This window comes from Rhagoletis pomonella, unplaced genomic scaffold, assembly GCF_013731165.1.
Source record: "Rhagoletis pomonella isolate Grant_MI unplaced genomic scaffold, Rhpom_1.0 Rhpom_scaffold_00030, whole genome shotgun sequence".
NCBI classification, from domain to species: domain Eukaryota; kingdom Metazoa; phylum Arthropoda; class Insecta; order Diptera; family Tephritidae; genus Rhagoletis; species Rhagoletis pomonella.
The window spans coordinates 98,073-112,280 of NW_023458584.1; the positions used below are offsets into that span (position 1 = coordinate 98,073).

Genomic DNA, 14,208 nt, shown 5'->3' on the forward strand with positions numbered 1-14,208 from the left:
CAGCATAAATTGATACGAGTTGGAGGTAGAGTGAACATAAAACACATACAACTGAGGAAATCCTCGGCAGAAATTAAGAACTGCAAGAGAAAAATGGTAAAATAAAACTGACAAAACAAAAAAAAATAAAAAATAAGAAAAAGAAAATAACAATACTAAAATTTGCAGAAAGTAAACAAATATGATGAAACAAATACAAAGCATAACCATGATGCATATTAGACGAGTTGAAATGTTTTGAGGCAGAACAATCCAATAGCAGATGAACGATGAACTGAAATAATGTGAACTGGTGTGGGATAATCAGTTGATGGAGTAAGCAAATGTGAGATGGTGCATTGAATTGGGAACTTCAAAGGAAGCAAAGTCATGAAAACAGATAGTCATAAATTAAAACATCGGGTTTTGGTAAGTGGGGAGAATGATATTCAAACTAAGTGGATGATGAGCTCAGCTAAGATAAGCATCATTGAATTGAGTACTGCTAGGAAGTGGAAGAAGCTTTTATTAACGCAGCAAATGAAGCATATGACTTTAATAAGCAACAAAAGCAAAATTACAACAATAGTGGGAATAAAATATGTGAGCATAATAGCAAAGAACAAGAAAAACAATACACACAGGAAGAGTATAAAAAATGTTAGCGCAATGACAACTCTTACCGGATGAAGAAAAGCTTCAAAACAGGAAGTAAATAATTGCGCAGGTAAGAGAAATAAATGAAGTAAAAACAACACAAAAACCAGAAATAATAAACATTTAAGAACAAGGAAATATAATAACCGCAATCAACAAATACACGACACAACAAAGGCGACAAGGGTATGAGGATAGACGGGGAGATTGAAGCTTCATTGGTTTGGCAATTATGGAATTGTTGACGCGCGTGGGGTGAGGTTGCCGCTGTTTTTGTTTGTGGTGTTATTATTATATGCCATAAATGAAATATGAAAAAGCATAAAATAATAATGAACCTTCCAGCAAAAAAACAAAAAAACAAAACAAAACAGAAACAATTCAACCAACAGGCACGGAACAAAAAAAAAACTTAAACATAACAAACACTCAATAAACAATGAAACCACTATAGCTCACACCATAAACGCAATTTTCTTTCTCATCAACACTCTATGCATGCAGCAAATATGAGGCAGTCAAAGTCGTGGCTAGAAGCGGAGACTAAGGGAGGGTGGGCTAACGCCGCATGCTCAATGCCGACAAGGACCATAAAATAAGTAATTACACCCATGAGCCTGCTCGATTATCTTTTTAAGGCTTAATTGGAGAAAATCATTTATGAAAACAATACACCAAAAGCAACAACAGCAACACGATGCGACTACTGTCTTCGCGCAGCCTTTCATGCCTTATTACTCATTCCATTTTGGTCTTATTCAAACCGAAATTTAATGGTTTTGTAGTATGTGTGCGGGCAAATTGAATGCCCCAACATGCTGTTAACAGCGTAAAGGAGATCGGGTAACTGGGTATGTATGAATGTGAGTATGGGTGAGTGCTTAATTGGGAAGTGACCCTATCGGAATATTTTAGGTTGTTATGTAACGTTTAAAAGAGTGAGCCCATTGGCACGCTTAAAGAACTGTAGGTCGTTTAAAGGTGTTCGAAATTTTAATTTCCTCCGCGCCAATAAAACTGCTTGTGTTTGGAGACAAAAAAATTAGATATCAAGCCAATTTTTGAACTCTGAAATCAATTGAAGCGTACTCCAGTAAGAACGTTCTGCATCGACTGAAACAAACGTGAGTCTGATGGTGCAAGGTCTGGGCTATAAAGCGGGCGAGTTAGGACTTCCCATCCGGTACTATCGAGAAATGTTTTCACGATTTGTGCCACATGCGCCTGACATTTGTACATGGTGGAATATCAATGACAATGCTCGCTTCAATCACATCAGCTGTTATCTGAAGAAAGCCCCGTCGATTGTCTGATTACTTTCCAGAAGCTCATTATACAGTATCCGGTTCTAGTTACATCAAATGCTGCCGTGGTTTATGCGTCGATGGTCCAGGAGAGAGGGAAGATGTTTGGTAAAAGTCGTTATCCAGGTCATGACGATTCAGACACAGACCAGGAGAGTGCAAAACAAATACTAACTCAAAGACAATGGGAAAAAAGCTCTCCAGCCGTACAAGCTAGCCATAAAGCAAAAATAGAGTTCTTCTGTAAATTGAACGGTTAGCTACTATACATTTCGTACTGATCGAACGAAAATATCTGAATAGGCAGATGGCATCAAAATAAGATAAGTACATGATGATCGTTTTAATCCGTATAAAGAAACGACTGCATTAGATAGAGCGGGTCGGTTAAGGCGAATTACATTCATTTTACTGCAAAATATGATTTAAAACCGCTAATCCACCATAAACACGTTTGGTATCAAATGAAAGAGGACTTAAATAGCTTTAAAAGTGAAACATCTAAACGAGGAAAGCCATATATTGAAAAATATTTTAATAAAAAATGTTAATTAAGAACCATAGAACAAACCTTGTGTCGAGTACATTAATTTCTTTAGTTTTAAATTATAAAAAAATATATAAATAGAGGGCGTTCCTTATTTCTGTATATAAGCTATTTCAGTCCTCTTTCATATGATAGAAAATTTGGACAGGCGGTTTTTTTTATTATCCGGAAAGCACTTTTATTTCGGAATAATATTCGCAACAACCCTGGTATGATGTTGAAGAAGATAAGAAAATCCGCAGAGCTGAATCGCTCAGGTAAAATTTTTTATAAGAAAGACACCAAGTATTAACGAAGAACTTTTTAATAACCAGCATTAGCACCAATAACAATGCCAACCTTGAGTCCCAAAGGAATATCATTCTTACCAGCAAGTGCTGCTTTGAATTCAGTAGACAATTGAGAAATAAGGTCCTCTCCCGTCCCGATGGGCCGTTTAGCCCTTGAACTCTTCTAGAGAAAGATTCTGCGTGAAATTTACCCACCTTTGCATGTAGTCGACGAGAATACCGCTGCCGATAGAATGATGAGCTGGGCATGAATCACGTATGACGACAATCATCTGAATGATATCGTGTCGAGATTGTATTGCTTCATGAAAACCAAAAATTGTTTGATCGTTTGCGCGATATCGTCAACTCGATTCCAGTTTTTCTTCTCGTAACAGTAATAGTAACACGTAAGAGCAACACAAATGCTCAAATCAGTGTTTTTACGAGGTCGTTTTGTCAGTATCATTTGAACGACTATCGTTTCAAAGTTACGTGATTCATGCCCTGGTTTTACCACGACATATTAAATTGAATTAAAATATAGCGATTTCGCTGTATTTGTCTTGTCGTACGAAGAGGCGGAGAGGGATTTGGTTTGAATTTCCATTTCCAACTTGCATCAGTTGCTATAGAAGGGAACGATAGGCATATTCTATTGGACTCGGTCAAAAACGGCTTAGGATGTTACAGCGCCTCCCAATGGGAAGAACGTAGCTAATTTTCATGGCTATTAGCTGCCGTAGGACGGCCGCTATTAGATACAACTTTTGCTACATTTTGATGCTCATCGTTGAATTCATCGTCGGAAGTATCAAAATTGGTAAAAGTGATACATTGATTTTCGATTGCAAAAATAGATTCTGTTCTTTTTTCCGAATTCCATTGCTTGCTTACAAAAGTTCTAACGGGGTTCTTTGAGTCCATTGTTGAAAGTATGCGAGAAAATATTACATACAACTTGTAAGTTTCTGTAGGTATGTATGTGCGCCTGAGCTGAATGGGTTGGCAAGTTGTTTCGTATTTGTTAAACACTAAGTGTTGGCATATAGCATTTTGGGAAACATTTATGCCCACTTAAGTTGTGATATCACACAAATACATAGTTACATAAGTATGTATGTTGTTGTGCGAAAGCAATTCATTATTGTTGCCCGTACGTATATGTAGTAGGGTGGTCGCAAAATGCATAAGAAAAAATAAAAGTGCGAATTTAAATTCTCCCACCCCATAGGATTGTTCTATATCGAAAAAATATACCACTGTTTTTTTATTTCGAAATCAAAAAATATTTAGAGGTCTCTCAAAGTTTTCAAAGTATTTTATATGTGGGAAAAATGTTTTCCTACAAATAGTATAAGATTCTTGAAAATCCATATTTTTGATTGGAAAACTATGTTTTCCTTCCGAAGTCTTTCAATAATGTAACTCAATTGTTTATTTTACCGTTTTTTAAGACTAACAGTTTTTTATATTACATTTTTGGGGTTTTTTTTCAGAGACCTATGCGAAATAGCTACTGTTAAAAATATAAACAGAGAAAAAGAGTTTTCAGATCGAAAAATAGTGATCTTCAAGAATTCTATGCCACTTCTATGAAAAATTGTTTTTCCCCATATAAAATACATGGAACACTTTGTGCGACATCTTAATATTTTTCAATTTCGAAATAAAAAAGTTACATATATTTTCGATATAGAACAATCCTTGGGTGGGAGAGTATTGCAGCTCTGACTTTACTTTTTTTCGGACCACCACCCTAATGTATATGTACATGTTTGTACATACATGCGTGTATATAATGAAACGAGTATTGAGCGCGCGCTGTAAGTGGTAGTTGATTATGGTTAATGTGCTGTTAAAGTGTTACCATTGTGCGTAAATATATGTACGTATATTAAAGTATACATGTGCATACCAATGTGAGTGTTTATGTATATATGTACGTAGATACATCCCCGTTTATCTCGTTAAGGTTGCTTGGAATTCCTAATGAAAACGACAAATTGTTTTGATTCGACTTGACATATAGACAGTTATGTTGGATTTGGCATCTATCCGTACGTACATAAGTATAAAGGTATGAAAATATAATAATAATAAAAGCATAATTTTGGGCGTAAACGCTTTGTCAATAAACCACTTACGAAATTATCACGTACTTATCACATTGTGCTGAAGTGTGTGTATCTATTTAGATATGATTCTACCACCAAATAAGTTAATACCTAGTTGTATTCATGTTATAGCCGCTGCGGTTATCTTACATATATCAATGCCCTATAATATTTAATTGCGCGACCTCTTAATAGAAATCCTCAATTGCAGGTTTCACAGTTGTGATTGCTTTCTGGGTTATTTAATAGGCCTCCTCGTATTTCAGTAATTTTCATAGACTGTCGCTTTTATTGTTGTAGCTGTGACTTTTATGATTATTACTGCTGGGTGAAATAAAAATATATGATTTTACGCTTTGTAATTTTACTCTTATTTGGCAGTGATTTGCATTTATATGTTTTGATGAACAAATATTACTGTATAAAAATAATAATCCTATGAGTTAATATTTTAAATATTGAAGTTTCCGAGTGAGTCATTATTTTTCTTGCTCTTTCACGTGAAAAAGGTCTAGACCGATTTGGATAGAACAGCTTTTTGACATAAATTTAAATGAGATATATATCAAAAAAAAAAGAAGCTGATTTTAACTTTGGAGTCCACTTTATTTTGACTATAGCTACGGGTCTAGGACTTTACTATAATCCATCTTTTATATTACTTATGTAAGGCAATTACTTACCTTGTATGAACCCAAATCTTGTACAACGCAAGTTAGAAACGCTTCACGCCCCACAGACGCTGTCACATTTGCAATTGGAAAACTGAATTTGGGATCCGCTGAAAAGTAACGAGATCAATGATTAAACATTTTTTTTTTTTTAAATCAAATGTTTAGCTACTAAGATAAATTACATGGGAATAGAAATACACTACAATAACTGAAAAAATACTTAAATTTGTATACAATTTTATTTTTACAGGGCAATTCTGGCTAAGATAGTAAAAAGTTTTTCGTAAGACAAATGAAAGACTGATGGTAAGATGGATAGTTCGAATTACTTTTGTTATTCTGCACCTTTTCCAACTGTATTTTTTTAAAAGAGAAAATGTATTTCAGAAAACAGCGGAAATGCATAAATGTATTTCAGATAAGAAACCTTACAAATTAGTGTTTTTTTTTGTTCTACGAATGTCCCTATTTATTTCCCATGCAGAATAGCCCACTGATTCCGAAATTCGAGTTAATTTTTTATTCTTTGGATAAGTTTTTGAGATATTTTCAATTTACCGTTATTCAGCTTAAAACAAAAAGTGGTTCCACTTACGAACTAATCCAACAATCTTAATACCAACTACGGAAAATCAAATCTAACAAAATTCTTCATAATCCGTATATACTTCACTTTTCGATAGGTCTGATATTTTCTGACAAATAAATTAATAATTCCATATTTTTTTGTTGTTTTGATGAAAAAATAAAACAAAATTATCAAAATTTAGTAGGACAAAAAATTTTGTAAATTTTTTGCAATTGTGTTAAAGCCTGTTCGGTTACAAAAAAAAATCAAGCTACTAATGAAAAACGAAAGAATGTTACTCATACGCTATGTATGCCTGAGTAACCCTATTTTATTTTATTACAACCAAGGAATGAAACCGATTCAAAATAACGTTCCGGTTTGGGTTTCGGTTTTGCCAAGTGTTTCGGTTTCGGTTTTGGTTTCGTTCTTCAAAATTTATTTCGGTTTTGGTTTCGGTTTCGTTCCGGATTCGGTTTTTCACAGAAATTTTGTTGATATTATTTAAATCACAATGTCTTAAACGTTGAGGAAAGAAAATCGAAAATTACAGTTCACTGATAATATCAACACTAGGTTCTTTCCCTAACAATCCGGACCGGATTTGGTAATTAGAGAATAAGAGAAACATTTTCTTTCAAAAATGGAACAAAGTTCAGAAGTACGGAAACGCAAAAACCCACATTTCGTGCCCACAAGTCGAGAAACAGCTGATTCACGTTGTTCTTGTTTTTGTCACTTATACCATGTTCTGACCGACATCGAAAACATGTTTTCGTTGCTAAAACTGGTTTTCGACCTAAAACTTGTGTTTTCGTCCATATAAAATCTGTTAAACGAAAACCAGTTTTCGCTGAAAACTACTTGAAAACTCACTTTCCACTCATTCCAATCGGTGTCTTCACTAGTTTTTTTCGATTATTTATCGAAGTGGAAGTCATATTTTATCATCTTTAATACGCCATTTCGGATTTATTGATAATTGCCTGGCCAAAGCAAAATAAGAATGAAAGTTAAAGGTTGTAAATGAAAAGATAATGAAGGAAAAATGTTTTGGTTGTCGGTCAGAACATGGTATTAAATGCAAACACTTGGAAATTGAATTTTGGTTTCACAAATTTGATTTTAAGTACATAGATTGAAAATACATCAACAGGCCATTCACTTTTCCTTAAAAGCACCAAGTAAATGCAGGCAACATGTAAACACAATACAGCTGATATGCACTTTGACACTTTATCCATTTTTACTCGGAGAAAATTGCGGGCTGTTTCGGGCAGGAAGAAGAATACACTTACGATCGAATACGCTCGAATTTTCGCTCTCTATTACCCATTTTGTTGAGTACAGGCATGATTTCTGGGCTATTTTGGGCACACGCGGGATCTCGCATTGCGTACGGGAAAGAAACTACTTAAATATAATTAATCGATTATCGATTCACAACAACAAAGTCATCAGCAGATTTTTGCCCAAAGTTACCTTGCCATACTTATTTACTACTTAACAAGAATTTTAGCAAAATGTTGCTGATTTTGGTTAAATAAATCATTTATTTCAAAGAAATCTTTATTTATTATTTTTGTAAATTTCTGTAAACCGATTGAAACCTGTGATTGAAATGGTTTCGGTATCGTTCCTTTTCAGGTCAAGATAACGGTTACGGTTTCAGTTTCGGTTTTGAAAAACGAAACGGTTTTAAACGGTTACGGTTTCGGTTTGGGTTTCGGTTTCATTCCTTGATTACAACGCTTTTATCAACTTGCAATGTTGTATGTCCAGACCACCATTTACTATAAATATAGCAAAGGTATTAATGGAAAACCTAGTCTAGATATCAACCTCGTCGTAGGTATCATATCAAAGACATCATAAATTTTAACGTTGACGTTTTGGGGGTTAAAACCCTCGTCCCTCCCTCCCCCTCCCACCCTCAGGTCAAATAATATTTCACTAATATGGGTCTAGAAAAAAGGCTCCTTAGAAAAAAGTATGCGTAATAAAGTTTCAAACACGAATTTTTAAAATCATATTTTCAATTTTTCCTTTTATTTATAAAACATTTTGATAATTTTAAACACATTAAGTTTTTCTTTTTACTTATAAATCAATGAAACGAAGAATTTTCAAATTTTTCGTGGTTTTTTGAAAAATTCTTCTAGAACTTCGTCAACTGAAAAATTTATATCTTTGTGAATATTCATAGATGCTAGACCGTTGAGCCTTTCTTGACTAGTTGTATTTCTCAAGTAGGTTTTAATTCTTTTCAGGCATGAAAAGCTTCGTTCAGGTGTGGCTATTGAAACGCGCAAAAGTGCCCATATACGTAAGATCTTAAAAACATTCCCAAAAGACGTTGTATTAGCTAATTGTAATGATTCGAGAGCATTTCGAAAATGTGCGTGTTAAACTCGTTTTTTCCACATTTTTACCTCCAGAAGAAAGTTTTTTTTCGAGCAGTCGAACGTTTTTCATTTTCAATTTCATAGTTTGTTTATAATGGCTTTTGCTAAAATTTCAAAATCAAAAGTTATCAAAACAAATTCTGTGGGACTGAGAAATATTATTTTCTACTTTTTAGTGCATTATAAAAGCGTTGTGTATTAAAATGTTTCTTTTTTTTATTTATTCTGTTAATATTTCAAACAAAAAATCCTTGCGCATTTTCATTTTACCGCTCATTTATTTCTTATTTATCCAACGATTTTCTTCATTGGTAGCTTAATTTTTTTTGTAAAGGAACGGGCATTCATAAAAAAAATTAACAGAAACCCGTTATTCGTTTATTTTTCCCTTGCTAAAGTTTGAACTTGTTTAAATTCTTTCGTAAAAAAAAACAAAAAATCTGGAGTGATTTATTAGTTTTTCACAAACTGTCACGCCTATCGAAAAGTGGTGTATATGTATACGGTTTATGGAGAATTTTTTTTTGGCTTTAATTTGCCGTACCGTATCGTATGACGATTGTTAGATTGGTCTCGTAAGATATATTTACGTGATTAAGTGGAACTAGTTTTTTGTTTTAAGCCGAATACTGGTAAATTGAAAATATCTCGAAAACTTACCCATAGAATCAAAAATTTACTCGATTTTCGGTATAAGCGGGCAATTCTACATACGAGTTGCATCCATTGAATATTTTTGCTGTAAACCAGTGTTATTAGTACAGTGACGAACGGTGTGGAACGCGAGCAAACACCGATTGCTTACCAACTGTCATTTTGATGGATAGTTGCGAGCAATATGATTTGCAATTTTATGTGTGTGGGCACTTTGATGGCTTGATATAAAAATTTTGCCACATAAAGCCACCAGACAAAATTCTATCTATTTCCGGGCTTGGAAACTGTGAAATTCTAAAAGACTTTTCTAAAACGTAATATTAAATAATACAATAGGGAACAGCTTCTTATTTTGATTTAATATCAAAATTTCATCGATGTTACCGCCAACACGCTTTGAGTGGTGTTGTCTAGAAATTTTTATCGAGAATGAGTTCACCTCAATAACAACTTTCCAAACAATACCATTCTGTAACCATGAAAATGTACAAATCGTGTGATCCCTGTTTTAGATTTGAGTTTTTCTCAAATAAATTTGCGGTTTTCTGAAATAAAATTGAACTTTAGTGAAACACATTTGTTCTTTTCTGAAATACAATTGGAAAAGGAGTGGTTAAAATTCTTAAAAAAAAGAAACCTTTCTCATTCACCATTCGTGATGAAAACCTACTTTGAGAGAAAACACTTGTATAACATTAAGCTCGCCTTGTTTCACAGTTGTAATGGTTGAGTGAGCAAAACACTGGTGCGCCTTTCGAGCGATGACGGTTCGAAGTCTCCTGCAGAACATATTTTTTTTCTTATAATGCTTTATTTTTTAATTTCATTTTCTTTTTATTATTATATTTCAATGACTTAAAAGGAAAAATGTATTGAGCCATAGTTAGTTTTTAGATTTCATTTACTTTTTATTATTTATTTTTTTAATTTTATGGTTTTAGAAATATTGGTTTTATATTTCTATAAAATTTTTAGAGACTTATTTTATTTATATTATTATTTTATTAAAGATTTTTTATGTTTTCAATTGAATTTTTTGTTTTAAAAAGAAAGATTTATTTTATTGATTTAATTTTTAAGATATTATGTGATATTTTATTTTGAAATTTTACCTTTTTGTCATTTTTAATTTAATTTTCTTCTCTTCTGATACAATTTTTCCTTTTTCCAATTTATTTCTTTTTAAATTTTTAGATTTATTTGTTTTACAAAATGCATATTTTTTTTGAAATTTCATTTAGTTTATAATAACATTTTTATTTATTTTTTCTTTATTTTTATTTTATTGTATTTTCTTTTTCTTTTTTTTAATTTAGTTTTCATTGTTTTTAAAAACTCATTGCTAAGAGGTGAACAGCATAGACTTTTGTCTTTCTAAAGACTGTCGTGAGTTGAACGAGAGTTGCCAGAATTGCCTTGTTAGCTTGCATTTTATTTTTAGAATGTAAACAAATTTAATTTAAATTAAAAAATGGTTTAGGTTTATTGTCTGCTTCGTATATTTTCTGATGTACAAGACTGATATTACTAATAAAAGATCTTTGTGGTCTTTTACGAAAATTATGACGAATACATAAATGAAAATTATTTAATGTCTTTTTAGGAATTATAACATTTAAAGATTAATAAAATTGCGTTTCCCTTAAAGTACACAATTGATTACAGTTAATCAAATGTTTAACATTTTTTTTTTGAGTAAATCTTAATACTTACTTATCACATCGGCAGCAGTTTCAATTAAATTGAAATCATTTTCATGGCACATAAATATTAAAACAAATAATATACTCGCTGCCGGTTGGGTCAATAGCCTTGTGAAATGTGTAGCTCGCATCGACGGCATTGCGCTTTGTTTGATTTTATCTACCTTTTTTATTTGCACTTATTTCCATTGAGTTTATTTTTTAATTTTTGGCATACTGTTACAATATGCTGCATAATTCATATTTGTATGTATGTATTTAGTTGAATCATCCTTTATAAAGTTGTACACGCAATCACTGTATGCATTATGGCCATGTTGCCACATTGTTTCGATTATAAATAGTAGCTGAAAAGAAATAAAGAAATGCATATGTACATTCAATATCATTAACATAGCAATACCTGTATAAATATCAAGTATAAGTCATTTTATTTTATTATGTATGTAAGTGGTTTTTATAAGTGTAGTAGCATTCACACCCTGCAACATCTAGTTACATGCCCCTCATACTGCTAGTTTCGGCTGTTTACTCATTGCAACTGTTACTTTTCTATGTTATATACTTTTAAGCCCCCTGCTTTTCATTTAGAGAATTGTGGTGACGAAAATTTAGCGTAGCAGTTGTCAGATTTCCAATGCCGTATGTTAGTATATACAGCTTATTAACTCGAAGACGTTCGTCACGGGTGAGAAATTTTGTTCCAAACAACGAAAAAGGTGTCGGCAAACATCTTTTTAAGAAATTATTTTACACGCCAGTGCAGAACTGCAGGCATGCGATTAGTAGTTGTTTAAAACGCAAAACCACTGATACAAGTTATTCAAGCATAAAGTGTTGCATACTTCTTGGCGTACTATTTGTAATATTGGTAAATGAGAAAATTTATTGAACTGATTTTGGTCTATGAATTTAAACCCAAAGTTTACATATGCAAAACTATGGTAAGTTGAGGGGTCCCTGAACCCTATTTGCATCTCAATCAGCATGCTCACTGTAGGAGGAGGTTCACGAACTCTGCTCTGTATGCGTTAGCTATGTAGCTAGAATATCCCTTTGAAGTTGAGGACATAGCATTTTGCACCTACCTTAATATAGAGGGGACCTTCGACAACCCACGACCTTATCGAGAATTCTCTGTGAACAAATATTCCCAAAAGTTATATAGCAAAGCAAAAACCATTTTTCCCTTTTTTTTGTTTTGCTTGTTAAATTATAGGAAGGATTTATTCACATTGAGTTGGTGATAAGGTTAAAGTTATTATGTTAAGTTCACACAAAAGCAAAGCTGCTGGTATTCACATTGAACGAGGCAGAGCGGAGCTTTTTGCATAGAAAAGCTTATCCTCAATGAACAGTGGTTCAAGTATTTGTTCATTTTGCTTCAATGGCTTTCTCTAAAACCACATTTTCAATTACATATTTTCACTGTCTTTTCGCATCAGCGTAATGAAGCTGAAAAATTAATAAGCAAGTTGAAAATCAAACAATGCTCTACTTTCAGCTCAAAAACACATATGAAAAACCTTGCTATATAAACACATTAATATAATAACAATAATAACACTGTACGGCAAAATAAACTTTTTTTCTGGGTATTGAGCCAAACCAATTTTTTTAAGAGATTGAGTTATAGGTAAAAAAGTAGTTTATCCGTTTTTTGAAGTTAGCCTCCGAAATCAAGATATGGGCCTTAAAAGTTCGAAATAGGACCTTTGGTAAAAAATTATATTTAATTATTGCATATAAATAACTAAAAACCTGAAAATACGGGCGTAGTCCTCCTATTGCTCTTATTTAAATGGTATATAACTTTTTTTATGCAAGCTTATATTACAGGTTCTATAAGGGGTAAAATTTCAGGTCTTCGAAAAATTTAATTTCCTATATTTCAAACAATTTTGAACTGATTTTTAAAAATTTATATCGTTGTAAAGGTGATTAAACCCCCTTTATTCGATGTGCATATTTGTACACTACTCACGAAAAATTTTAGATAAAACACATTTAAATTAAAACAGTACCTTTTTTTATAAAAAAAAATATATTCAACAACTTTTATTGAGCTTGAGACCGTTTTTTAATGAAAACTTATTGTGGAAAAGCAACAATAATTTGAAAAAGTGGTAGAAGTGATAGCTATTTCGGAAATCAACACATTTCCTCATCAGACTTCTTTCAGTAGGATTCGAACCGACGATCTCACTGACTCAGCCAGTTGCCTACGCACTGTGCTAAGTTCGCCTTGTTAATTCTTGTCGCTTATTTCCACTATTTTAATATGATTTGGAGCAATTCTAGTTGTTTTTATAGTTTTTCGAATTAATGCAACTTGTTTCAATTTTCTTGTACAACGCCAAGTGTGAAACGTCACGTGACGTAGCACAATAAAAATACCGAGTTTCGTACAAATTGGTGGCACGGTTACCGAGATACATACATGTGATCATAAGTGGGCGGTGCCACGCCCATTTTCCAAAATTTTATCATAAACTCATTCCTTGGTAAAGAATTGTTGCAAGCATCACTTTTGAATAAATTAGCTTTAATATTTACTGATTTATCGAAGATTTTGTATATCTCTAAATTACCGTTATATGGGATGTGGCCGTGGTTATTGTCCGATTTTTTAAACTATCGGCCATTTAGTATGCTGTACCAAGGTCGGCAACTGTGCCAAGTTTGGAAGACATTGGTGCAGCGGTTACCAAGATATACACATGTAACCATAAGTGGGCGTGGCTACGCCCATTTTCCAAAAATGTATAATATTCTTATTTTTCGTCTGAAAATTATTGTAAATATCAATTTTGAGTGAATTATCTTTAGTAGTTAGTAAAATATCGTAGTTTTCGTATTTCTGGAAATTACCGTTATATGGGAAGTGGGCGTGGTTACTGTCCGATTTCGCCCATTTTCAATACCAATCTACCTTGAATTAACGGAAACCTTCATGCCAAATTTCGTTGAGATATCTCAATTTTTGCTCGAGTTATCGTGTACACGGACGGACGGACAGACGGACAGACGGACGGACAGACAGACATGGCTTAATCGATTTCTCTATTCATTCTGAGCATTTATGTATAAATTTGTCTATACCTATCTCGATTCGTTTTGGCTGTTACAAACAACCGTTATGTGAACAAAGTTATAATACCCTTGTGCACAAGTGCGCTCGGGTATAAAAATAAAAACAAAGACGCGTACATATAAAGGCAAAAATGAAGACCAAGGTAAAATTTAAACACTTTACTTACATATACAAGGGCAAAGGTGAAGAAAATGATGAATATAAAAGTAAAGACAAAGAGGAGGATGAGGATAC

At 32.9% G+C, this 14,208-nt stretch overlaps 1 protein-coding gene across 1 annotated transcript in view; it reads right to left on the reverse strand.

Moving 5' to 3' along the window:
* The window catches only part of LOC118749665 (lachesin-like), a 40,606-nt gene that overhangs the window by 5,042 nt on the left and 21,356 nt on the right, over positions 1–14,208 (reverse strand). Inside the window, exons 2-3 of the mRNA XM_036484463.1 lie at positions 10,891–11,227; positions 5,557–5,654 (exon numbers count right to left, since the gene is read on the reverse strand). Of these exons, the coding sequence (XP_036340356.1) occupies positions 5,557–5,654; positions 10,891–11,020 (228 nt within the window). The 5' untranslated portion in view covers positions 11,021–11,227. The remainder of the gene's footprint in view (positions 1–5,556; positions 5,655–10,890; positions 11,228–14,208) is intronic.